General features: G+C 40.1%; 2 protein-coding genes and 2 long non-coding RNA genes across 6 annotated transcripts in view; 1 reads left to right on the forward strand and 3 right to left on the reverse strand.

Moving 5' to 3' along the window:
• pdzd7b (PDZ domain containing 7b) overlaps window positions 1-15949 on the forward strand; it is a 35591-nt gene extending 19642 nt beyond the window's left edge. For both annotated transcript variants that reach the window (XM_082152421.1, XM_082152420.1), the window contains one exon: window positions 14308-15949. The gene's annotated coding sequence lies outside the window, so the exon portion shown is untranslated. The remainder of the gene's footprint in view (window positions 1-14307) is intronic.
• LOC309485581 overlaps window positions 1-27425 on the reverse strand; it is a 109947-nt gene that overhangs the window by 33586 nt on the left and 48936 nt on the right. The window lies entirely within an intron of this gene.
• Window positions 1101-19479, reverse strand: lzts2b (leucine zipper, putative tumor suppressor 2b). 2 transcript variants are annotated; one of them, XM_082152426.1, is made up of 5 exons: window positions 10873-11011; window positions 8326-8724; window positions 6491-7021; window positions 5597-5866; window positions 1101-2594 (listed from the first exon to the last, which is right to left on the reverse strand). In XM_082152426.1, exons 2-5 carry the CDS (start codon window positions 8695-8697, stop codon window positions 2001-2003), a joined length of 1767 nt encoding a protein of 588 aa, XP_082008552.1. In that variant the 5' UTR covers window positions 8698-8724; window positions 10873-11011; the 3' UTR covers window positions 1101-2000. The 2 variants fall into 2 exon arrangements, with proteins under 2 accessions (XP_082008552.1, XP_082008551.1); XM_082152425.1 differs by lacking the exon at window positions 10873-11011 and adding an exon at window positions 19336-19479 and having other exon boundaries at window positions 1102-2594.
• On the reverse strand, window positions 2743-3673 carry LOC309485578. The gene is made up of 2 exons (XR_014201231.1): window positions 3046-3673; window positions 2743-2981 (listed from the first exon to the last, which is right to left on the reverse strand). It is a non-coding gene; the product is annotated as an uncharacterized lncRNA (long non-coding RNA).

The following is a 27425-nucleotide window of genomic DNA, read 5'->3' on the forward strand; positions in this document are numbered from 1 at the left end:
TACGAATTTTTTTTGATTTATATATCAAATATTTATATTTATATTTAATATAAATATATATACATACAAATATTTCTTAAATATATTCATGCATGTGCGTGTAGTCATATATACAAAATAATGATACCCAGTACACACACATATATTATGTAAACCAGTATATTAATGGTTTCACAGCTCTACAATACTTGCGCACAACTTTGGATGGAAACGGCTAATGACACAAAAGTGCACTTCTGTGAGTTTACAAACACACTGTTCCACATGTGCCCAAAGATAACTGACACAGAGTCCATTAAATGTATTTGTACCAATTATTAGGCCACATAAATAATGTAACAAACTTAAGAAAGTTTTTTTTTGCATCTTATGCAGAGCACATTTCTGAGATGAGTGCGGCGGTAGACGATTGCTAGGGCTGGGGCAATAAAGCCATCCATCACGATTCGTGGATCCATTCCAGTATTTTCTGAATGCATCGCCATTCTCTCTCGAATCGATTCTGAGCTCAGTTTTTAACAGCAGAGGGCGCTCTAGGCTAGTTTTTAACAGCAGATGGTGCTAGGCTAGTTTTTAACAGCAGAGGGCGCTCTAGGCTAGTTTTTAACAGCAGAGGGCGCTCTAGGCAAGTTTTTAACAGCAGAGGGCGCTCTAGGCTAGTTTTTAACAGCAGAGGGCGCTCTAGGCAAGTTTTTAACAGCAGATGGCGCTCTAGGCTAGTTTTTAACAGCAGAGGGCGCTCTAGGCTAGTTTTTAACAGCAGATGGCGCTAGGCTAGTTTAACAGCAGAGGGCGCTCTAGGCTAGTTTTTAACAGCAGAGGGCGCTCTAGGCTAGTTTTTAACAGCAGATGGCGCTCTAGGCAAGTTTTTAACAGCAGAGGGCGCTCTAGGCTAGTTTTTAACAGCAGAGGGCTCTCGGCAAGTTTTTAACAGCAGATGGCGCTAGGCTAGTTTTTAACAGCAGATGGCGCTAGGCTAGTTTTTAACAGCAGAGGGCGCTCTAGGCTAGTTTTTAACAGCAGATGGCGCTCTAGGCAAGTTTTTAACAGCAGAGGGCGCTCTAGGCTAGTTTTTAACAGCAGAGGGCTCTCGGCAAGTTTTTAACAGCAGAGGGCGCTCTAGGCTAGTTTTTAACAGCAGAGGGCTCTCGGCAAGTTTTTAACAGCAGATGGCGCTAGGCTAGTTTTTAACAGCAGATGGCGCTAGGCTAGTTTTTAACAGCAGAGGGTGCTCTAGGCTAGTTTTTAACAGCAGAGGGCGCTCTTGGCTAGTTTTTAACAGCAGATGGCGCTAGGCTAGTTTTTAACCGCACGCTCAAATGCTAATGAAGAAGAGCGCTCCTGCGTTCGGCTGAATCTGAGAATGTACTCGCACCTCAGAATGCTTTTATGATGCAAGATTAATGTGAACAGCCACTGCAAACACGCTTCAACCTTTTCAAACTTTATGAAGAACTTCGGAACTATCGGAAGACCTTCCGCTGTTAAAAAACAAGCTCAGAATTGCTTCGAGAGAGAGTCGCGACGCATTCGGAAAATCTCGGAATCGATCCAGAATTCACAATTCACAATGCATCGATTTATAATCCCAGCCCTACACTGCAACCGTGCTCTTCTTACTCAGTATTGTTGTCTTGTTTTCAGTCCAAATGTCTAAATAAAAGATATTTTAAAGGAAATAAATTAAAATGAAGTGAGTTTTTGCCAGTGGGGTAATAAACATAATCTTAATTCAAACAGAAACAGATAATTGGCAGATAATTTAGATTGTTTTAAGCAAAAACTCACTTCATTTTGATTTATTTCCCCAGAAAACAAGACATAATATCTTATATCACTTCACTCCTCTAGTAAATGCATCTTGATTTAAGAATGTTTAGATATTTAGACTGAAAACAAGACAAAAATACTAAGTAAGAAAAGCATTTTTTTGCAGTGTAACGAATACGTAGCTTTAGCGTGACAGATTCCCGCTACGCCTTCCTCACACAAACATGCTTTCAGATCTCGGTCGCGGCGATGTCGTCGAACGTGACTTCGTTTCCACTGCTCTCGTCGTCCTGCTCTCTCGACTCGAGCTCGAGCTTTAGTTCACGAAGCGATCGCTCCAGATCACGGTTTCTCTTGTACATCTGCACGTAGTTCTGCTGCAACTGCTTCTGGTATCGAATCACTTTATCCTTCTCCTCTTCCCAGCTCTTCCTCTCGCTCTCGAACGCAGCGGCCCGATCCGACGAATGCTGGCGCTCGAACGCGAGCTCGGCCTTGAGTCGCTCGATCTGATGCTTGGAGGCTTTCAGATCCTCGTTCTCATGAGACGTCGACTCCTCCAGATGGCTCATTTTCTCCCGGAGGAGCTCGTTCTCGCTCTTGCGGCGCTGCAGCTCGTTCTCGCAGACCTCGAGCTCCAGGGTTCGTGTGTGTGAGGTCGTGTGTGCCTCCTGAAGCTGACTCTGGCACGTCTTCAGCTCCCCACACACGTCTCTCAGTTGCCCGCGCACCGACACCAGTTCACCGATTCGCTGGGCCAGATCCGCCTGAAGGTCTTTCAGCTGCTGCTTCAGCAACGAAATCTCACCGGACTTCTGGCACACCTGAGGGACACAGCGACAAATGACTCTGTTACATCTTAAAGGTGCTGTACGTAACTTTATCACTCTACTAAAGCATAGAGTTTGCATATATTGAGGAAACATGCTGAGTTCACACACTCGTTCCTCTAAAAAACACCAGTTACTTTACTTTGAAATGTGCGTTTCCAGGCTGGAATGTTTGTTATTGTTTTGGTCTGTGATTCTTCACATTGCCAATTTAACTATTTTCATTGTCCATTGCGCTCGTTCCTGTTGCGTGTCTCAAACTGGCGGCCCGCGTGAGCGTCGAGTCTGAGGAGGCGGGAGAAACGACGATCTCCCATATTTTGAATTTGGACTGCAGTACCGATTTCCACCACTAGTCATTCTTACAGACTGCACCTTTAACTATCATTTCAAGAGGCTTTAAAGCATTAATTCACTTCAGAATGAAAATGTCCTGATAATTGACTCTCCCCCACAAAAATTTAAAAGGTAGAACAAGGATTTCGGATGATGTTGTTTTACCTTTTATTTTTTGGTATATGGCATTTGACTCAGTCTTTGCACGTTTGCTTTGTAAACACTCGGTCTGTTCTTCCGCCTACGTCACGCTTGACCTTTCAACGTGATTACGTAATGTGTGTCTCATCACAGCTACTGCAAGACTAGCATTTGTGGTTAAAAGTATATAAATGTTTAGTTTTGTTATAAAATGTCCGCTGGTTTGTCGATAAGACTCTTATTCCTCGGCTGGATCGTGTCGAGACTTTGAAGCTGCACTGAAACTCACATTTGGACCTTCGACCCGTTGGACCCCATTGAAGTCACTATATGGAGGAAAATCCTGGAATGTAATTTTATTTCGACTGAAGAAAGAAAGACATTGGGCCCTATTTTAACGATATGAAACGCAAGTATCAAACGCGAAACGCAAGTAACTTTGTGGGCAGGTCTCGGGCGCTGTTGCTATTATACCGGCGGGATAAATGACTCTTGCGCCCGACGCAAATCTAAAATGGGTTGGTCTGAAGTAGCTTTATTACTCATAGGTGTGGTTTGGGCGTAACATGAAATAAACCAATCAGAGCGACATCTCACATTCCCTTTAAGAGCAGGAGCGCTTGTTCCATGGCAGATGCTATTATAACAACGGATTTGCCAGACGCACGCAAGGAGCGGTTCACAGCCGAGGAGAGCAACGTTCTCGTCAGGGCCGTAAAACACAGAGAAGTGACATTGGGGATGGAGAAACACACCCAGATTAGCTTCGGTTAAACAGGCGTATATTAATTTGGGTAAATGTGTAAGCTAGATTTATGCCTATTTTTTCACATCTTAATGGACACCACAATGATTTCCCTAATGTGGAATATTTTTCCTTTTAATAATGTATGCAAAAAAAAAAAGAAAACTGCTGCGTCTGTGTAGATTAGATAAGCAAAGTGTATGAGCGTTGTGCACACGCTACATTATGGCCAAGCATGCGCCCTTAAAATAGCATATGAATAACGTGCAACGCGCCTCTGAAACTGCAAAATAGCACCAGGGAACGTTTGCGCTGGAACACGCCTCCTCTTTTCGCTGAACCGCCCCCGGGAGCGCAAGTTCATTTCCTAATTTACCGACGTGCGTCTGTGGAGGGAAAAGTCCGCTGTGCGTGAGTGCAAAATAGGAATGATACATGCGGCGGTGTACAGAGTCTATTGCGCTGGGTGCAAGATAGAGCCCGTTATCATCTTGGATGACATGGGGGTTAGTAAATTATCTGGAAATTGAACTAATCCTTTAAATTTAGACGGTAAGATTCATTTTCATTAAAGTCCTCCTGCAGTCAATAAATGTATCCCTTAAAACTCATCTTTGATCACCAAAATTACAAATTTAAACGTTTATCCTTCACTGTAAAAAATGTCTAACCCTCCCAAATCAAAAATTTCAAGTGACCGATAACATCTACATTTTTCAATTGGCCCAAGTGAAATTCTTGTTGCAATAGTCTGTTAACATTGGCTCAATGAGAAATAATACGTCAGACTAATTGAAAAATGTTGATGTTATCGGTCACTTGAAATTTTTGACTTGGGGATGTCTTCATGGCGTAACATTTTTTAATGTAACTCGACACCCGTCGCCTCATTTAGTATACGCGGTGAACACTCGTGAAACATGAACCACTTCAGCTGAGGGATTTTTGGTTCATTATATTTACATTTATTCAAAGTCACTTACAAATGAGGAACGGATGCAATTATTCATAGTGCTCAATGTTAGTGTGTTTGTCTATGGTTGTGGCTAGTTGAGCCGTTTCTGATAATCATATGGAGGATTAGATCTGATCCACCACAGAGGAACAGAGGCGGTGAAGGGTCTGGAAAATGACCTCGAGCCTCGTTATGAAAGAACAAACCGCTGTAAGAATTAATTGTTTTTAAAGCTTGAAGTTCATGTGGAACATGTTGTTGAGGCACATTTTTAAAATGTAGGAGGAGACGCAGTAATTCTAGACTTAGATTTCCTCATTTAATGAGTCATGTATCTATTTTTGACGAATGATTCACAATAATTTGTTTGTCTTCATGATCTTTTCTTAAAGTCCCCCTGTAGTCAATAATTGTATCCCTTAAAACTCATCTTTGATCACCAAAATTATATATTGAAGCATATTTCCCTTGAAAAAAATTCTTTATGCCTTAAAATATCTTGACTGTAACTCGACACCCTCACCTCATTTAGTATGCGCGGTTCTATGAATATGCAAATGAGCCCCGCCTCCACTCACTCCCTCAGCTCAGAGATCCACTGGTTGACGATCACACGTTGATCTGATTGGTTACAAGGTAGTTTGTGACGTCAGAAACACCAGCGATTTCAAAGCGTGTTTTTGAGACCGTCTTTGTTTCACTGCAGTTTTAGAGCCGGCTGAGAAATGCATGCAAAGCAAAATCTTGCTTTTTTTCCTAAGCATAGTCTCACGATCTCAGATAGTCCCTAGCCACGGCTGTGATCGGACTCCTCCTCACCTCCCACTTGCTCTCCTCGAGTCTGGGTCCGATCTGTGTGTGCTCCCGCTCGTAGGAGTTGCAGCGTTCCTCGAGTCTCTGTCGCTCCTGCAGGATCTGCGTCATGTCCTCGTTCTGCTTCTTCTTCTCCTGCTGGAGCTGAAACACCTGGAGCTGCAGGAGCTGATGCTCACGCTGAGCTTTCTGGGACGCTTTCTGCATCTTAGCGGCGCACGTCTGTCTGAACTCCTCCATCTCCAGCTCCGTGCGCTTCTGCCTCTCCTCGTACACCTAAACCAACACACACACAGGCATATCATCTGTTAGAAACTAGTCTTCAGTTTGAGTTTGGATCAGGGTTTGAAATGAACAACTGTGGCGGGTAACGCTGTCAAATCACGAGCCAATTTGGCGTGTTACTTCTTATGTTTACTCATTTTGCTGGAGAAGTTCGTGTTTCAACCAAATCTGCACAGATTTAGCGCAAATACTCGTGAGTCATCATGATTTGTGACCACAAAACCAATCACATGTCACTTGGGTATATTTGTGGCAATAGCCAATACACTGTATGGGTCAAAATTATAGATTTTTCTTTTATGCCAAAAATCATTAGGATATTAAGTAAAGATCATGTTCCATGAAGATAGTTTGTAAATTTCCTACCGTAAATATATAAAACATTTATTTCTGTGAGTGAATGCAACACAATCGCCAACATAAATGTAGAATTTTCTCAATGTTTAGATTTTTTTGCATCCTCAGATTCCAGATTTTCAATAGTTGTATCTCAGCCAAATATTGTCCAATCCTAACAAACCATACATCAATGGAAAGCTTATTTATTCAGCTTTTAAAATGTGTCACATAACATTAAAAGCTTTAAATGGTCCAAATAGAGATGAAAACAGTCACCTGACAGATGGCGGATTCGTTCTCATCCAGGTTTTCCCGGAGTTGCTGTAGCTCCTGATCCCTCTCTCTCAGCTTCTCCTCCAGATCCCTCATGATGTTCTCGTAGACCTCGATGGGTGGAGGCGAAGGTCTTCCCGAACACACGTCCGACAGCATCATCTGTCCTCGGCCCCCCAGAGACCCCGAGCTCTTGCTGGACGAGGAGCGCCCGCTGTCGGAGTTCGAGTGTCCGTGAGGTTTGCTCGCCTCGCTCTGGTTATACGCCGGGAGATTCGCTAAAGAGTCGCGAGCCGTTTCCGTCATGGTGAAAGACTGGCTGAACAAACCGTTGCGAGCGCCGCTGTACGAACTGCGCCGTTCTGTCGTTCTGTCGGGCGAAATCACCTCGTCTTCCGGAGAAAACCTGCTGAGGTTTCCTTGGCTTCCCGAGAGACCGGCGCCGGGTCGCGGAGACAAGAACTGCATGCCGTTCCGGCTCCTGGGAATGACGGGTTTGAAGGCAGTGGGTCTGATTATGGCCTGCTGAGCATTCTGGGAGAAAACGGAGTCAGAAATGATGAGTAACGGGAGCATTAGCATGTTGCACTGTGTAATAGTTAGGAGGATCTGTTGACATAAATGCAATATCATACACATAACTATGTTTTCAATGGTGTATAAAGACCTTACTTAATGAACCGTTATGTGTTTATTAGCTTAGAATGAGGCGTTTCTCTCTACACACACCGCGGGTCCGCTTACATCCACATGTTTCTACGGTGGCCCTGAACGAACACACACGTTTCGTCACTATGTTGTTCTTCGTGATAAGAAGCTTGCTAAAGTCAGCGAATAAAACACTGACACAATGATGAACAGGTAACAATAATATTCACAATAACATTGTTTTACTGAATAATCGAGTAAACCTAATTTCTTAGTTTATCTTTGTAAAGAAACCTCATTATTTAACTGGCTACTCTCTGCTGTCTCAGACGACGACATCACTTCCTGTCGGCCACCGTAACTTCTGTTGGGTGCATTTCACAACCTCACCACTAGATGCCACTTAAAATTACACACTGCACCTTTAAATAAATGTGCTTTTTTATTTTATTTTTTTAAACTCCAACTTTACCTTTGCAGTCATCAAGTGCTCACTTAATGAATATTAAAATAATTCAATTGGATAAAATAAATAAAATATTGATAAATTAAATGTAATCAAATTTCTAATATTGGCTGATATGATGCAAATTTAAATAAAAAAATAATGCTTTTGCTAAAAAAAAATGTAAACACTAACTTTACCTTTGCAGTCATCAAGTGCACACTTAATAAATATACATAAAACATTTTTTTTTTATATTGATTCATTAATTGTAATATAATTTTGTTGGCTGATATGATGCAGATAAAAAATTTTTTTAAATAAACGTTTTTTCATTCATTAATTTATTTAACTAACTACCTTTGCACTCATCAAGCACTCACTTAATAAATATAAAAAAAATTCTATTGAATTAAATCAAATCAAATATAATATTGATAAATTAAATGTAATAAAATGTCTAAAATTGGTTGATATACATTTTTTTAAATAAAAGCGCTTTTTTTGTGCTTTTATTATGGTAGCGATAGGAGAGTATAGAGGGGAACAGGATATTTTTAATAATCCCTAATCCTGTTTATTTTTTTCATGTGAAAATTATGATATTTTAATGAAAAATTACAAGTAAAAAAAAAAAAATGTGTGCAAAAAAAACAAAAACATTATGAATCATTCAAAATAAGACCAGAAACATACGATAAGAAAATTACTACAAAAATTATTTCAATTAGGCCTAATTACTCACCCTTTCTAACTGTCCAGACACAGGAACCAGTTTCGGAGGCCCGTCCACACCAGCCATTCCCACATCCAAATGATTATCATTCCAGTCCCGTATCAAGTCCTCATGGGAATATGATCGAGTGCCGAAGCCTTTCGCTCTGCCGACGATTCCTCTCCTCTTGTTGGATGGGGTTCGGCTTCCAACCTGTGAAGCGTCGGATAACAGGCGTCCCGATCCCGGCGTTCCCTTGCGGAAGTTGGTGCTGACCTCTATGTTGTCTCGGTCGGGATAAGTGATGTGATTGGGCTTCATGCTGCTGACGGCTCCCATCGCTCCCATCAGGCCTGGTCCTGTGTGGTCAATGGACACGGGAAGAGACTGGATCAGCGCCATGGCTGAGGACCCGGGAGCTCAGAAAACCTGCGCACAGTCAAACCAAACATCACTCAGACACCAGATATCATGTTCACTCGTGTGTGCAGGACACTATAGCTCATTTACGCAAGTGAGGAGAGAAAAATAAAGTAAACTGTGAATCTAATCATCATCAGTGATGCTAATCATTAGCACTAACTCACTTGCGCTCATCATCATATGGGATTAATCTAGATTAGAGTAATGAATCCTAGTTTGATTGCCTCGACAGTTTCAAACAATACGAGCACTAAAGCTGATTAAATCTCTCCTAACCGTTCATAACATCTGCGTTTCTGTTTGCTTAAACTAAAGTGTCAGGGAGAAACGGTGTGTTTTACTTCTGTGTTTCAGAACGGCTCAGTGAATGACTGTTCAAACTGGTTAAACAAGTTTTAAAGCTAGACCGGTTATCCATCCCAAACTCAGGTCATCGAGTCTGACCCGGTTGGGCCGTCAAACTGATTATGTTATATTTTAAAGGTGAAAATCCGTCTTTTAATGTTGTTTATATGTCTATGTGGTGTTTTCAATACGCTTTAAGACAAAGCATGTGTAAGTTCATAAGTCGACAGCATTGCTGAGTATTTCCTCCTTAAAACTGCAGTGAACCAAAGACAGTCTCAAACACACAATCGCTGGTGTTTCTGACGTCACAAACTACCTTGTAACCAATCAGATCAACGTGTGATCGTCAACCAGTGGATCTCTGAGCTGAGTGAGTGAGTGGAGGCGGGGCTCATTTGCATGTTCATAGAACCGCGCATACTAAATGAGGCGAGGGTGTCGAGTTACATTCAAGATATTTTAAGGCATAAAGAAATTTTTTCAAGGAGAATATGCTTCAATATATACATTTGGATCAAAGATGAGTTTTAAGGGATACAATTATTGACTACAGGGGGACATTTTTTATTATAATGTAAATTATTGTGAATCATTCGTCATAAAAATAGAAACATGACTCATTAAATGAGGAAATCTAAGTCTAGAATTACTGCGTCTCCTCCTACATTTTAAAAATGTGCCTCAACAACATGTTCCACATGAACTTCAAGCTTTAAAAACAATTAATTCTTACAGCGGTTTGTTCTTTCATAACGAGGCTCGAGGTCATTTTCCAGACCCTTCACCGCCTCTGTTCCTCTGTGGTGGATCAGATCTAATCCTCCATATGATTATCAGAAACGGCTCAACTAGCCACAACCATAGACACACACACTAACATTGAGCACTATGAATAATTGCATCCGTTCCTCATTTGTAAGTGACTTTGAATAAATGTAAATATAATGAACCAGCTGAAGTGGTTCATGTTTCACGAGGAACATGAACTGGGTCAGTGTTCGAGTCGTCATGATCACAGATACACATCTCTTCCTTAAATACACGTCTCCGTCTCACAGAAACACACTGATCATCTTCAGCGTACGACACGCGGGTTACAAGTAAACATCATGGTTTCTGTGACACTCTCAGCGTTTGCTGCCTCCTACTTTCCTCTGACAAATCTGACATTTTCTCCAAGACAACAATGAGATTCAATGGAGAACAATGAGGTTTTTGCTTGAAAGTCACATGTACTTGCATTTCCTTTTTTCACATGGAAGTTCATCACAATGCAGACGTACAGCGAGCTGTGAACGTTCCCACATGTTGTTGACCTGTTTCTCCAGAGAAAAACACTCTTTAATCTCAACAACTGCTCAGATTCAAGAGATGAACCTCAATATGAACCGTTTTCATCACTGATTTGAGCTGTATATCTCTAAACTCTCCGGTTCACACACAACTGTTTTTGCAGGTCAGTTGAGAGAGAAAAAACAAGGTTTTGAGATGAAAGTTGAATGTATTTTCACAGTTTTATACCGCTGCGTCACACATGAGAAGCTGCGATGGTCAAACACGTCCATCGAGTGCGTTTACACTGACAAACACCACAAGTGGAGCGTTAAAACACCCCGAATCTGATTTATTTCTCCTGAGGAATATTAGGAGAAACATCTCAAGAGAAGTTGATGCTTTATTTAGTCTCTAGACAATGAGTCTCTTTAGCGAGAGAATGACTGAACTAAGATTGAACTAGTGCCTGTCATCACACACGCACACACACACACACACACGCACACACACGGTTCTTCTTTAATCACATACCTGATGTTAAATCCTGCATGTCGTCCGGTTCTGTGACACTGATACTGATGTGTGTCCGTCAGTCCGCTTCACTTTCTCTAGCTGAAGTGCTTCAGTCTCTCTCTGTCTCAGTGTGTGTGTGTGTGTGTGTGTGTGTGTGTGTGTGTGTGTGTGTGTGTGTGTGTGTGTGTCCGAGGGAAACTCATTTCTCCGCTGCACGTGTGTAATGTAGCTCGTCTCGTTCTCAGACCCCTTCAAGCTCTCTCTCTCTCCGTCTCTCTCTCTGTCTCTCTCTCTGTCTCCGTCCTTCAGTGTCTTGGTTCTTTTCTTTGTTACATCATGTACTCGTGGTGTGTGTGTGTGTGTGTGTGTGTGTGTGTGTGTGTGTGCAGTGTTGCGGAAAGTAAGTAAATGACTTAAGTAATGCATTAAAATATTGCAGTACTCCCTTAAAAAGTAACTAATTGTGTTACTTAGTTACTTTTTAGGAAAAGTAATGCGTTGCGTTACTTTTACGTTACCTGGTTTGGGCTTACTTTTTTTTTTAATAGCAAAAAAGTTCTATTTTTGGGCAAATGTAAAACCCTATCAGACCAAAATAGATCAAATTAGACTGAAGGAAATGCAGATTCACGTGTAGAAAGTTTAACACTTCAACACAAAATCTACAGTCATTTTTATTTATGGTTTAACTGAATTATCGAAGGTCAGCAGCAAGTACATTTGTCAATAAAGTGAGATTAATGCATAAAAATATTTGTTTTATTTAACATATTTAATTATTGGAGGTTTGCATATTATTCTGATTTTGCATTTCACTGATTTTATTCATTTTGAGGAATCCTGAATCTTTTTTGTGCAAGAGAGATGAGTAAATGCATGCTCACATTTAGTCTAGAACGACAGATTAAAACATTTTATCGGGTAGAAATTGTAAGTAAAAAATCTTTTAAAGATGTTTAAGTGTGAAAATGTGTCTCTAGCCTGTTTTAAAAGACACTTAATGTTCAGTAATAATGTTGATTTGCCTGTTCATTTACTCAAAAAACGTGTTTTGGCATCACGAACATGACGGGCTAATGATGCAACTACAAGTGCAACAAGGTTTCATTAGCATTCAAACTACACACATGTGTTTCTGAACTCCTCCAGATGTGGATTTACTCCAGGATTTAATGCTGAGATGGATGTTAATAGCAGGTGTAAACGGTTCATCTGATTCAGTTTATAGACGAGCTAATTTTGCATCTTTGTAAAGTATTCTAGGCCACAGATCTGTGCGATCAAACCTCAGGAGAACTATCTTTATGATTCACACGCGGTCTAGACGTCTACAACATAAATACAACAATACATTGTATGTAAACACACATCAGGTGATCCCAAAACCAGCCAATTAAGACCAACTAGTTGATTAGATAACTCATTCACATTCGAGCAACACTAGTTGCAAACCGAGAACGACAGTGATAGACGAAGCCGTAAATACAAACACACATTAAATTCATCATCGCACTTCCAGAGGAAAGTTTTGAATGAGTGTGAAGTGCTGGTGTATATATAGCCTTGTGTAAGTAGGCTACAGCGTGCTGTGTGTCTCTCTCAGGTCCTGTAAATGGGTCACACTGGACACGGTTAAACTGGTTCCACAGGCGGAGCGAAGCGACCAGAGAACACAGCGACACGAGACGAGAAAATATATGCATGATCAGCCCCGAAACACACACACACACACACACACACACACACACACCTTTAGTCAACGTTTACCCACACACGTCTTTCCTGTGTTGAAGACAGCAAGACTAAATATAATGAATATAGTGCATATAAACGCTCCTCAGTTCATTTTTCTAACTATTGAGTTTATGGTCATTGAGATGCTTTTCTGAGGTTAAACGAGACATTATGAGAAATATTCCCATTAAAAGCTGCTTTATTGACATATTTCTGCGGTTGAAACACTGATTGTTTTCAGGAAGTTGTTCTGTATCTTTTAAAGTTCATTCATGTTTATTTGGTGCGGTAACTAGTAGTAAAGAGGAAGAGATGATCGGTTCACGTTCCGCGTGTCGAAGTTTAATTTCAGACGTATATTTTCTGTTTCCGAAATGTTGAAGCATCACTAGTGAAAAGAATGCGTGTGTTTGGGGAAAATTGCATGAACTTTTCATGTACAGTACAGGCCAAAAGTTTGGACACATTACTATTTTTAATGTTTTTGAAAGAAGTTTCTTCTGCTCATCAAGCCTGCATTTATTTGATCAAAAATACAGAAAAAAAAAAGTAATATTGTGATATATTATTACAATTGAAAATAATTGGTTTTCAATTTTTTATACTTTAAATGATCATTTATTTCTGTGATGCAAAGCTGAATTTTCAGGATCATTACTCCAGTCTATCACATGATCCTTTAGAAATCATTCTAATATGATGATTCATTATCAAAGTTGGAAACAGTTCTGCTGCTTCATATTATTTTTCATAATAAAAAATGTATAAAAAGTAAAAAAAGCAAATGTTTTAAAAATATTAATCTTCTGTAACAGCAATATCCACTACTGGTCAGTCATTTGGGGTCAGTCATTTTTTTTCTTTCTTTTTTTGAAATAAATCAATACTTTTATTCAGCAAGGATGTGTTAAACTGATAAAAAGTGATAGTAAAGAAGATTTATATTAGAAAATATTTTTTTATTTTGAATAAATGCAGTTCTTTTTAACCTTTTATTCATCAAATATATTAGGCAGCAGAACTGTGTCAACACTCATAATGAATCATCATATTAGAATGATTTCTAAAGGATCATGTGATAGACTGGAGTAATGATCCTGAAAATTCAGCTTTGCATCACAGAAATAAATGATAATTTAAAGTATAATAAATTGAAAACCAATTATTTTAAATTGTAATAATATATCACAATATTACTTTTTTTTTTCTGTATTTTTGATCAAATAAATGCAGGCTTGATGAGCAGAAGAAACTTCTTTCAAAAACATTAAAAATAGTAATGTGTCCAAACTTTTGGCCTGTACTGTATATTTGTTTGTTTGTTTATTTGTTTGTTCTGCACGAATATCACATGGATACAGTACAAGGAGGGGAAACGAAACCCAGTTGGGTTTATACAGAGTTCCACTCCACTTGCATTAATAAACAAAAAAATGTTTAGATAAATATATAGAGGATATTTAGATATATAGGATATATAGAAAAAAATTTTTTATCATTTGTTAACGAGCATGTATTCATTACTTCAATGAGCTCATTGTTTCTGCCTTAAAGTAATACATTGTTTATATTAATACATTTTTAGCTAACTGTGATTGTGTATATGTGCATTTCTGAAATACATAACTAATACGCAGACTCTGATAACAGATCACTGTAAATTGTAATGTAATGCATTTTCAGTAAAGCTGCTTTGAAATGATGTGTATTGTTTTATAGGCTTGAATGTTGACCGACTCCTGAACCGGTGAGTCTAAAGCGTGTGCAGCCCTGCGGTCTTCCTCACGGCCCAGTTTGAGCTTGTGTTTCTGTGCCGGGACACAGAGATCCGGACAGCTCCCGGAGCCGGCCGTGCCAAGCTTTCACTGGGAACACTGGCAACAACAGACCTACTTTAGATGACCAAAAAAACACAGAAATCACTGGCGTTTAACCCACGAGAGACCAGAAGAGAATCATCTGAGAATCCTGACATGAGCTGAGACTTTTCCTTCTTCCCGTTAAATCCCCATGAAATCAAAAATGACAATTCTAGTTTGTTTTTTGTTTTTATGGAATATTGCAGTGTTTATCATAAATGATTTATAGGTGCACATCATCATTATTGTGTTAATAATCTTGAATCAGAATAAGTTCCTCTTGCAGCATCTCTTCTCTGATGATGTGGGCGGGGCTATAACCTGTCACTCACATGAGATCAGCCAATAGCAAACCACAACCATCCAATCAATTCCCCAGGGACACAATCAAGCCCCGCCCACATTTGTTCTCGTTCCTGAAGCGTTTCACACGGATTTACGACACAATAGAGGAGAAGAACATCACATCACACGACTTTAATTCACCCCATAAAAAAAGTCTAATTTCCTCCACATCATGTTTTGTTTAAACTGAAAAAAGTCATGCATCTGTTTATTGTTCATTCAACAACAGCTCAAATTGTCTAAAAATGACCAAAAAATCCAAAAAGCACCATTTTAAAAAACTCCCATCGCAATATCATAACAATAATGCATAAGCCTGTGCACAAAAATATTAATATAATTTTCCGTGAGTCTGTTAAGTCACAAAAAAGCATTGCATGACTTCAGAAGATGCTTTTATTATGCTTTTTCACAATCTCTGATCATTGCTTTCACTGTATGAAAAGATCATATTCGCTGAATCTCTCCTTTAATATTCGACTTATATAATAACGTACAGATTTGAAAAGAAATGAACATACTCAGAAACATCATGTTAGGCTCGTTTATCTCTTCATGACTGTATAAATCAGGACTTTATATAAACGGTCGGACTTCTGCTGATGCTTTTACAAATTAAATAAATCTCAAGCATCTCAATCATAACTGAGACCTTTAACTCTGACGAAAGGCTTCCTCCGCTCTAATGCCGGCGCTATAAATAGCGAGTGTATTAATAGCGTTCACAGAGAACTTTGGGTTACGGGGAGCCACGCCTGATTTATGTTCAGATCAGATATAATCTAATTATATTAATAGATTACAGAACAAACTCGATGAAAGAGGAGAATCTCACGAAGCCTTTCAAGAACATGATTGAAAACGAAGCCTATTTTAGGACCATTAACATCGTCTGTGTAAGTTTTACTGTGATGAGATTGATTGAGATGTGGAGCTGGAACACTCGTTGTAATGCTCATTTTCTCTCATTTTTCTTTTTTTCACACACACACACACACACACACACTCACACACACACACACACACACACACACACACACACACAGATTCTTTCCTGAGAAACCTTGAGATGCTCCCAGAGGACCAATAACACGAACATCAACAAGTGGCTGCACAGGAAATGAGGTCATCAAACTGTGTGTGTGTGTGTGTGTGTGTGTGTGTGTGTGTGTGTGTGTGTGTGTACAGCCTGGAGGAACAGCGGATGTGGGTTTGACCATCATGAGCTTCAGCCACAGAATATCTGATAATAACTCATAGTTTCACTGTCAGCAACTGTAAACGCTGGAATATGAAGATCAATAATGAAAATAAAGCCTGTGGTCCTGATTGGCTGATCAGCGTCTCTTAGCTCCGCCCTCAAACACTGTAGTGTATCTGAGACTGGAAGAGTTTGGTTGGTGTTGTTCATGTGGAGAAGACGCTGTTTTCTGAGATTGATACGGTAAAACCCACGCCATCGTCACTGTTTGTATCACTGTGATCAAGAGCTGAGATTCAGATATGATAATGAGCGTTTGCTTTCTGACCAATCACAGCAGAGCAGCTCTCAGAGAGGCGGAGCTTAGAGAGACTGAATCCTTGATGGAAGTGTTTCAGACACTGAGAGGAAAGAGCTGAAGCTGCAGTGGAGATTATGAGGACATTACAGTGTTTTTATGACTATATGCATGTAAACCTGTGCTAGGAGACTCTAAACAACATTAAGAACCGTTAAAATAGCTCAATAGAGCACTTTAACTAAAATCCCGAAGCCTAAACGAGCATCATGGCTCATGATGAGTGACTGAACTAGAGTTTCCCGAGCGATAAGGACATGTTCTCGGGTTTCCTCAGGGATGTTGATCTGTCAAGCGAAGACTTTAAGCGTTTACACACAAACACAAGAGCGACGGGTAGAGCCAGAATAAATGCACATGTTGGCATATTAATGTTTGCACTGCTGATGGCTCAGTGTGTGGGATCGACAACACTGTTTACTGACTGATCGCTTGTATGAACAAATAACAAAGTCAAGCGTATTTTCTATTTTCTCCCTGCAAACCTGTCCCTAAACTAGAACGGTTTCATTCACACAGCCGTCATGAAACTGAGTCGGTTCGGTTCTATAATGCAGTTCTACTGTCTTCGTTTAACAGGGTCTTAATGAGGGACAGACGGTCACACCCAGATCGCCCGGATTAGGAGAGAGAGTGATTATGGCAGAGCTGATATCTCAGATGAACACAGTAAACAGCCAGTAATGAACACAGAGGCCGTCCTCCACTGATGTCTGTACCTCACGACTGGAGTCAGAGGACTCTGACTAATCAGACACTTGATTACAGAACGACTGGCCCCAGTGAAACACAGATGATGGGGTCACGGGGTCACTGGGGGATCCAGATTCATGCAGTCAGTGTTTGACTCAAACACATTTTGACCGTTTAGACTGGTGATTGGATGCCGCTTGTTACATGCACTGAAGTCACGTGACAACATTGTTTATCGTGGAATGGCAATATATTTATAAAGCACAATTTCACACACCAGAGTTGAGATAAATCAGCTTTTTTTTTTTTTAAACACTTTTTTGATGTGCTTTCCATCAGCAAAGAGACCAAAGAAAACCTGCTGGTTCATTTACTATATATATGTGTTAATAGTAGGCAGTGTGCGCTGCACAATATCCAGCATAATAATGAATTACTTCATTTAAAAATAAGTAGAAAAAATGCAAGATTGGTCGGGTCAGAGGTCACTTGTCATGCGTCGGGTCAAAGGATATGTGTCGGGTCAGAGGTCACTCATCATGCATCGGGTCAGAGGTCAGTTGTCATACGTTGGATTAGAGGTCATGCGTTGGGTCAGAGGTCACTTGTCTTGTGTCGGGTCAGAGGTCATGCGTCGGGTCAGAGGTCACTCATCATGTGTCGGGTCAGAGGTCACTCGTCAGCGTCTTGCGTCGGGTCAGAGGTCACTTGTCATACGTAGGATTAGAGGTCATGCGTCAGGTCAGAGGTCACTCATCATGTGACTCATCTGTCGGGTCAGAGGTCACTTGTCATACGTAGGGTCAGAGGTCACGTGTCATGTGTCGGTTCAGAGGTCATGCGTCGGGCCAGAGGTCACTCATCATCTGTCGGGTCAGAGGTCATGTGTCGGGTCAGAGGTCAATTGTCATACGTAGGATCAGAGGTCACTCATCATGCGTCTGGTCAGAGGTCATTCGTCATGTGTGGGGTTAGAGGTCATGCGTCAGGGTCAGAGGTCACTCATGCGTCGGGTAAGAGATCATCGTAGGGTCAGAGGTCACTCATGCATCGGGTAGGAGGTCATCGTCGGGTCAGAGGTCACTCATCGTGCGTCGGGTCAGAGGTCATCGTCGGGTCAGAGGTCACTCTTTCAATGAACTAGACTCCTGTATGGCCGTAACTGGAAGCCAGTGATTATAGTTTATAAAGTTATAAATATGGATATTGTTCTGGGCTTCAGACGGCCTTATTAACCCCTGCAGGCGTGTGGATTATTGTTATGATGATGGACTCAAAATCTCAGGCTCCATTCACTCCCATTATAACACTGGGAAGAGCCGGATATTGTTTAATAACTCTGATTGTGTTTGGCTGAAAGAAGTCATAAACACATGGAAAGCTTGAGAGTCAATAATGGGATATTTTTCATTTTCAGGACTAAACTATCCCTCTTAAGTAATTTCCCCTATGGAGAAAGTGAATGGGATTTTCCTGGATTTCATGCATTACAACTCACTGATACTTTCAGAATTACATAGTGTAGCTGCAGCCTACACCAGCCAGACCCTGACCATTCCAGGTCCATCAAACCAAAACTGACCGTTCCTAATTTTTTTTATGAATTTTTTTAAAATTAAATTCTGCAGTATTAATTATAAATGATTTATAGATACACATCATTTTAAATTCATGAGCCTCGTAATCCTCAATCAAAATAACTCTTCTCTGACTGGCATGAGGGCGGGGCTATAACCTGTCACTCACATGAGATCCACCAATAGCAAACCACAACCATCCAATCAATTGGGTTCCGTGTGTGTGTGTGTGTGTGTGTGTTTAGGCTTAAAATCCCCTGTTCTATTAATAGTATTTGATCGATTGACCAAAACAACATCAGAGGTTAATCGAAACTTCATCTGACAGCTGATGTCCACAGCGACTGGTTAAATGCTGAACTAATGAAGAAGGAAGTTTGTGCTGTTAATAGTAAACAGACAGAACTGACACGTAAAGATGTCTTAAGATAATAATCACTGAACTGATAAACAATGATTCGAATAATAACAGTGACTGGTAATACACATGAAGGGCATTGTTAAAGTTCTTTCCTCGCCAGATAACCTCTCTGTGTCGTAAACCGAAGAAACATTCACGCTTTCAAAACAACCTGAGGAGGAAAAACCTGCTTCAATGTCAATACTGTCTCGCTCACACAGTTCATAACTCATCTCATCTGTACAAACATGATGATAAAGTATATCACTCTGTAAGCCATCCGATTACTGACCAGAAGAATCGCCTGTACTCACCATACTGTATCTCACACAGGGTTTGTTACTGTCCAGGTTTAATATCGTTCACTTTCTGCGCTTGTTCAGCTGTGGCTGAAGTTCCCGATGCGCGTCTCCGATGCGCGTCCCCGATCGCCCCTCCCCTTCATACACTCTCTACTGTACGAGCTTTACAGTCATACTATGACGAAGCGTTGCCTCGTGAATATTAATCACACTCTGTGGCGCTCGGCTTCACTGATTGGCTAAGAGCCTGGCACTGGTGGGCGGGTGCTGCTGAGATAGCCAATTAACTCTGTAGAAGAGCGTTGGCGCAATTCATATTAATAACGTTTGGTGATTAGACGCTCAATGACGTTTATCAAAACGTAAGCGCGACCTAATTAATATTCATAAGCTGTACCTTCGCTATAGTAGTGTGTACAAAGAGGAATTTACGCTTTTTGTCCTTTAGCACAGACATTTACACACACACACACACACACACACACACCCACATATTCTCTCTCTCACACACACACACACGATTGTTAGTCACTGCAGAGAAGGCCTACTTAAGTTTTCCTGCATGTTCCTGTAAATGTAATATAAATATACTATAACATATATAACCTAAAACAAAACAAGGACTGCACCACTAACATTTTATTTGTTCGTTTGTTACTTTTTAATGAATTTAATAGTTGAAATGAGGTTCAGTGGAGGATTCAGACATTCACATTCCCAATAGAAATGTCAAGATTTTCCCAGGCCTTTTCCCTTGAATGTGAATAATTTTTCCATGTTTCCCACGTTCATAGAAAACCTGGGAAAAGATTTACATTTAAGTCATTTAGCAGACGCTCTGATAGAGGGACGAGCAGAAAGATATTCGGCTGCCGTTGATAACAGCTGTTGTTGAATTATATAAAAAGCAACGGGAAAAGTACATAATTTAACCCTTAATAACCCTGAGCGTCTCTTCCAGCGGATCTCAGTCTCAGGAAATGAGTGTCTCGGATATTTATGACCTGAGCTTTTCAGACACTCAATAACTGGTCTAACAAGAACTTCTGATGAGCGGGAGATTCCAGGCGTTCCTGAGCTTCTCCATCACACACACACACACACACACACACACACACACACACACACACACACAGTCAAACAAACATTTATTCAGACACCTTCAACATTTCTCACATTATCTCAGTTTATTCACTATAGTTTAGAAAATGGTAATAAAATATGAGCAGAACTCAGTTGATATTTGACTGGTTTTGTCCGTCCTTCTGTTAGACTGTCTCACACATGAATTATGTTGAATATCTGTCAGCTGTTAAATTTAACTACACAATTAGATAATACCAGTTTAGCTCAACCAATCACCAAGCAATGCTTCATTGTGTTCAGTCTGTGTGTAAAAAGAGCATTAGCAATTAAAGACAAAACACTTCAGCAAAACATGATCAGCTCAAAGTGTCCCAATCATTTTTGGATTTAAAAATGTTACTGGTAGTCACTGTATATGAAGATTTTTTTGGGTGTAATATTTCACAGTTAACTTTATTTTGCTCTCCTCACTCACATAACTGAACTATAGTGTCCTGATCGTGATCACACTAGTGGAACAATATCAAAAATGATATCTGGTGTCTGATTAATGTTTGGTTGGACTGTATGAGTATGCCAGGGTTTTCTGTGTCTTTGAGCAGATCTCTGGGAGAAACTGGACCGGGAACGTCTTGCATATTTACACACATTCTGCTTTCCACCTGTGCAACAGCATGAGGACACACTGGCTTCTTCATCATCTTCTTCATCTTCATCACTGCAGCTCACGTCTGTCTCCAGCTTCAGTCTCTGGTAAACATGCGAGACAGACTGAGGATCAGACAAAGGAATGTTCAGGAATGTCCTGATGTGGGCAACCAGAGCTATTGTTCATTGTTATTCCCACCGCAATTAGTCTCCCAGTTCCAACGGACATCAGCTATGTGTGTGTGTGTGTGTGTGTGTGTGTGTGTGTGTGTGTGTGTGTGTGTGTGTGTGTGTGTGTGTGTGTGTGTGTGTGTGTGTGTGTGTGTGTGTGTGTGTGTGTGTGTGTGTGTGTGTGTGTGTGTGTGTGAGTGTGTGTGTGGGGGGGGGATAGAGGTATATGGATGCATACACTACCAGTCAAAAGTTTTGGATCGGTGAGATTTTCATCAAGGCTGCATTTATTTGATTAAAAATACAACAAAACAGTGATATTGTTAAATAGTATGACAATTTAAAATAACTGTTTTCTATTTTAATATATAGTTCAATACAAAAGCTTCTATTTCAGATAAATGTTGTTCTTTTGAACTTTCTATTCATCAAAGAATCCTGAAATACAAAAAGCAAAAAACTGTTTTCAACACTGATAATAATCATAAATGTTTCTTGAGCATCAAATCATCATATCAGAGTGATTTGTGAAGGATCATGTGACACTGAAGACTGGAGTAATGATGCTGAACATTCAGCTTTGATCACAGGAATAAATTACACTTTACTATATTTTCACATAGAAAACAGATAATTTACATTATAATATTTCATAATCATGCACAGATGCATCTGAATGTGACCCATGAAAAGCTTTTGTCTCCAGTTTGAAATCCAGTCTACAGTGTGTAGATTAATCTCTGTCTCCTGTATTTACAGTCGAATGTAAGATCATTCCTCTGATGTTTGTCAAACAAACTCGTGTTGCTGAAACACAGAATCGCTGCGGGTTAGCTTTAGCGCGGTTAGCTTTAGCACAGTTATATAAACGATCTGTATCACCGTTACTGTAACGCCTGTCAGTGCTTGTAGTGCCAGATTTGTGAGACTGGATTAATTAGCATTTCAGAAACACTCAAGAGAGACTCGGGAGGTTTGTTTTGCGTGAAATATTAATGTGAATGAGTTTGTTTTGCCATGTTGTCAGTCATGTGTAAACTTAAACAGCAATGCTAATCTAGCCTCTGAAACTGTGGACATTCGACATGAGTTCCTCTGATCAGTGAAGCTGAGGCTCAGGATCGTCTCCAGATCTGACCAGACGTCTGGAGAACTGTGGAAACCCTCAAACTATGAGAACAATGTCAGATCGCAGAACAAGATGCTGGTGTAGTCTTGATTGCTTGAGGCCCAGTCAGGGAAGATGATGATGATGATGATGAAGGTTTGACTTACCATGTGTGTCTTTCTTCTGATGTGGAACATCTGTCCGAGAACATGTAATGATCATATATGAAAAGTGTCTGTCAAATGCATAAAAGTGAATGAAAACATGAAACTGAATGATTACTGCATTCTTATAGAATACCGTGATGTTTAAGGCCGGCTAACAAAAATATATTCTAAGAACGTTTTGTTAACGTTTCCATTAAAATCCAGCTTTTAATGTTGTTTATGTGTCTATGTGGTGTTTTTAATACGCTTTAACACAAAGCATGTGTAAGTTCATAAGTTGAGTATTTCCTCCTTAAAACTGCAGTGAACCAAAGACAGTCTCAAAAACACGCTTTGAAATCGCTGGTGTTTCTGACGTCACAAACTACCTTGTAACCAATCAGATCAACGTGTGATCGTCAACCAGTGGATCTCTGAGCTGAGTGAGTGAGTGAGTGGAGGCGGGGCTCATTTGCATATTCATAGAACCACGCACACTAAATGAGGCAAGGGTGTCGAGTTACATTCAAGATATTTGAATGTAAGAAAAAACATTTAAATATTGGTAATTTTGGTGATCAAAGATGAGTTTTAAGGGATAGAATGATTGACAGGGGGACTTAAAGGTATAAAAAAAAGTTAAATCTGAACCTTCTCAACATTCACAATGTCCAGTTTGTAAAGCATTTTAAAAACGTTATGTGAGCGTTAAGGAAACATTCCACTGTATCATTCATCAAACATTATGGGAACGTTACTTTTGAATGTTCTCTGAAACAAATAGTAACATTACAAATGTTACACGAACGTCCAACTGAAACATTTCAGAACAAACGTCTGGAGCTTCAAACATTTCTTATTGTGTCTTTCGAGTTAGGAGAGATTGGCTGAGTAAATGAGTATATGTTACATTTAGGGGTGATTTATACTTATACATTACAGTTTTTCCTCAATTATTTGCACACAAATACTGGTACTTGAGACAAAATGACCACAACATGTAACTCATTTACAGTGAGCTCATCAGTGTTTTACAGTAAGCACATCAGTGTTTTACAGTGAGCTCATCAGTGTTTTACAGTGAGCACATCAGTGTTTTACAGTGAGCTCATCAGTGTTTTCCAGTGAGCTCATCAGTGTTTTACAGTAAGCACATCAGTGTTTTACAGTGAGCTCATCAGTGTTTTCCAGTGAGCTCATCAGTGTTTTCCAGTGAGCTCATCAGTGTTTTACAGTGAGCTCATCAGTGTTTTACAGTGAGCTCATCAGTGTTTTACAGTGAGCTCATCAGTGTTTTACAGTGAGCTCATCAGTGTTTTACAGTGAGCTCATCAGTGTTTTACAGTGAGCACATCAGTGTTTTCCAGTGAGCACATCAGTGTTTTACAGTGAGCACATCAGTGTTTTACAGTGAGCACATCAGTGTTTTCCAGTGAGCACATCAGTGTTTTACAGTGAGCTCATCAGTGTTTTACAGTGAGCACATCAGTGTTTTACAGTGAGCACATCAGTGTTTTACAGTGAGCTCATCAGTGTTTTACAGTGAGCACATCAGTGTTTTCCAGTGAGCACATCAGTGTTTTCCAGTGAGCACATCAGTGTTTTACAGTGAGCTCATCAGTGTTTTACAGTGAGCACATCAGTGTTTTACAGTGAGCACATCAGTGTTTTACAGTGAGCACATCAGTGTTTTACAGTGAGCACATCAGTGTTTTACAGTGAGCACATCAGTGTTTTACAGTGAGCACATAAGTGTTTTACAGTGAGCTCATCAGTGTTTTACAGTGAGCACATCAGTGTTTTACAGTGAGCTCATCAGTGTTTTACAGTGAGCTCATCAGTGTTTTACAGTGAGCTCATCAGTGTTTTACAGTGAGCTCATCAGTGTTTTACAGTGAGCACATCAGTGTTTTACAGTGAGCACATCAGTGTTTTACAGTGAGCTCATCAGTGTTTTACAGTGAGCACATCAGTGTTTTACAGTGAGCACATCAGTGTTTTACAGTGAGCTCATCAGTGTTTTACAGTGAGCACATCAGTGTTTTACAGTGAGCACATCAGTGTTTTACAGTGAGCTCATCAGTGTTTTACAGTGAGCACATCAGTGTTTTACAGTGAGCTCATCAGTGTTTTACAGTGAGCACATCAGTGTTTTACAGTGAGCTCATCAGTGTTTTACAGTGAGCTCATCAGTGTTTTACAGTGAGCACATCAGTGTTTTACAGTGAGCACATCAGTGTTTTACAGTGAGCTCATCAGTGTTTTACAGTGAGCACATCAGTGTTTTACAGTGAGCTCATCAGTGTTTTACAGTGAGCTCATCAGTGTTTTACAGTGAGCACATCAGTGTTTTACAGTGAGCTCATCAGTGTTTTACAGTGAGCACATCAGTGTTTTACAGTGAGCTCATCAGTGTTTTACAGTGAGCACATCAGTGTTTTACAGTGAGCTCATCAGTGTTTTACAGTGAGCTCATCAGTGTTTTACAGTGAGCACATCAGTGTTTTACAGTGAGCACATCAGTGTTTTACAGTGAGCTCATCAGTGTTTTACAGTGAGCACATCAGTGTTTTACAGTGAGCTCATCAGTGTTTTACAGTGAGCACATCAGTGTTTTACAGTGAGCTCATCAGTGTTTTACAGTGAGCTCATCAGTGTTTTACAGTGAGCACATCAGTGTTCAGCTGGTTCTCAAATGTCTATTCATATGATGGTTTGTGTGTGTCATTTGAAAAAAAAAAACCATTTTGAGAAGAAATAACATCGTTTTGAATGTAAAGTTTCATTTTGCAGGAGAATTGAGGGGTTTTGCCCAGTGTGTGTGTGTGTGTGTGTGTGTGTGTGTGTGTGTGTGTGTGTGTGTGTGTGTGTGTGTGTGTGTGTGTGTGTGTATAGAGTTCTGAGAATATGAGGCATGAATTCAGAAAATGTGTAAACAATCGAGAAAAACTGTAATATCTTCTGTAGTACTTGTAAATATGAGGTGTTCAGGAACACAGTTATTCTTTTATTCTGCAATGCCATCTGGTGGTCATCATTAATCTGTGCGTTTGTGTTTTTAATTATTATTATTTATTTAATTTAAAAACATTTGTTGTAGCCAGTCAGTGTGTTGTGTGTCACAGTTATTGTTAATAATTATAATAATAATAATAATAAAACTCACAGTTTCTAGTGGACTTTGTGTTTTCTTTTTTATATTTTTTTATTGAATGCCACAAGAACTACATGGTTTTCTGTGCTTTTAAAACATTGCATGTTTGTTTGTTTTTGGCTTGTAATAAAGAGTCGTGTAATGAGTTTACTGGTGTGGGAATGACGTAGGTTTTCAGTTGTTGCGTCACGCATATGCGCGCACCGGCGGACACGCGCAGCGCGCCCCGCGCGCTCATTCAGTGATGGATCAGATCAGCGCTGCGCGCGTCGCTTATAATCAGGATTTCACACACAAGGTAATAATTATTGATTAATTAATAAACCAACCGCTTTATCCATGTTTGATTTTTGATATTGATATTGATATTGATATTTCTGGCTGCTGTTTGACACAGTCAGAGTGTGTGTGTTGATGTGGCGTTCATTCATGTGCGTTGTTTTGTGATATTCATTTCATGTATGCGATGCTGAGACTTATTTGTCCCGGTGTTTGTTCATAATTAATATTTTCAAAGCAGGCATAACGCAGCACATTATGGATAAATTATTTTCCACTGTCAGTCGCACAGAGATTCTTACAATCTTGATAATTTGATAATATCTGTAATAAAAGTGTCTTATCTGATGGTGTTTATAGTGTGTTATGATGTGATTATGGTGATTAGTGTGTTATGATATGTAATGATGATGATTTGAGTGTGTTATGATATGCTCTTATTGTTATGGTGGCCATAGTGTATAATGTGTTATGAAATCTGATGGTGGAGATTATAGTTTATGTGATATGATAACGTTGATTATAGAGTTGTATGAAATGCGATTATGGTAATTATTGTGTATTGTGTGATTATGATGTGTGATGAGGGTGCGTTATGATTTTAATGGTACTCACACACACACACACACACACACACCACACACACACACTCTTACTCACACACACACTCACTCAATCACTCACTCACTGAGTGGCTGTTTTGTGTGTGTGTGTGTGTGTGTGTGTGTGTGTGTGTGTGTGTGTGTGTGTGTTTAGGCCTCGGGTCTCTGGATGGGTTTGTTATTCTTTGCTTTTAAATGTCTGTTATATAACTTAATAAAACTGTCTAAATAAACACACACACCCGCACGCACGCATACACACACACACACACACACACACACACACACACACACAGTGTTTCCTTCATCCTTCCTCTTCAATCCCAACAATCAATCTTCCACAGTTTTCTGACACTCGCAGTGAAACTAAAACATCAGATTAGAAGTGTAAGTAATGTGTGTGTTCCTGACGAGTGAACGATGAGTTTCGAAGCATCTGTGTTTCTTCTGCCTAATTACTTCCTGTACGTCACACACTGCGTCGCTATGGCAACAGCACACCTCCATCAGCACCAGCACACAGAGCCGGCTCTTTACACACACTCCACATGTTCTTCAGTGTTCCACTGATCTCGTGTTCGGAGTGTGTGTGGTTCTGCAGTTTCTGTGTAACATCAGTCCACAAGTCTGAGGCCATTAAACCTTAATCCTGATGCGGAGTAAACTAGAAATACACTTTTATTAGTTTGAAAAAACAAATGCATGATGCTCTCTCTCTCTCTCTCTCTCTTCTCTCTCTCTCTCTCTCTCTCTCTCTCACTCTCTCTCTCTCTCTCTCTCACTCTCTCTCACACACACACACAACACACACACACACACACTCCTCTCTCTCTCTCTCTCTCTCTCTCCCTCTCACACCACACACACACAACTCTCCCTCTCTCTCTCTCACACACTCTCTCTCTCTC

Source organism: Leuciscus leuciscus (assembly GCF_965113295.1).
Source record: "Leuciscus leuciscus genome assembly, chromosome: 21".
NCBI lineage: Eukaryota > Metazoa > Chordata > Actinopteri > Cypriniformes > Leuciscidae > Leuciscus > Leuciscus leuciscus.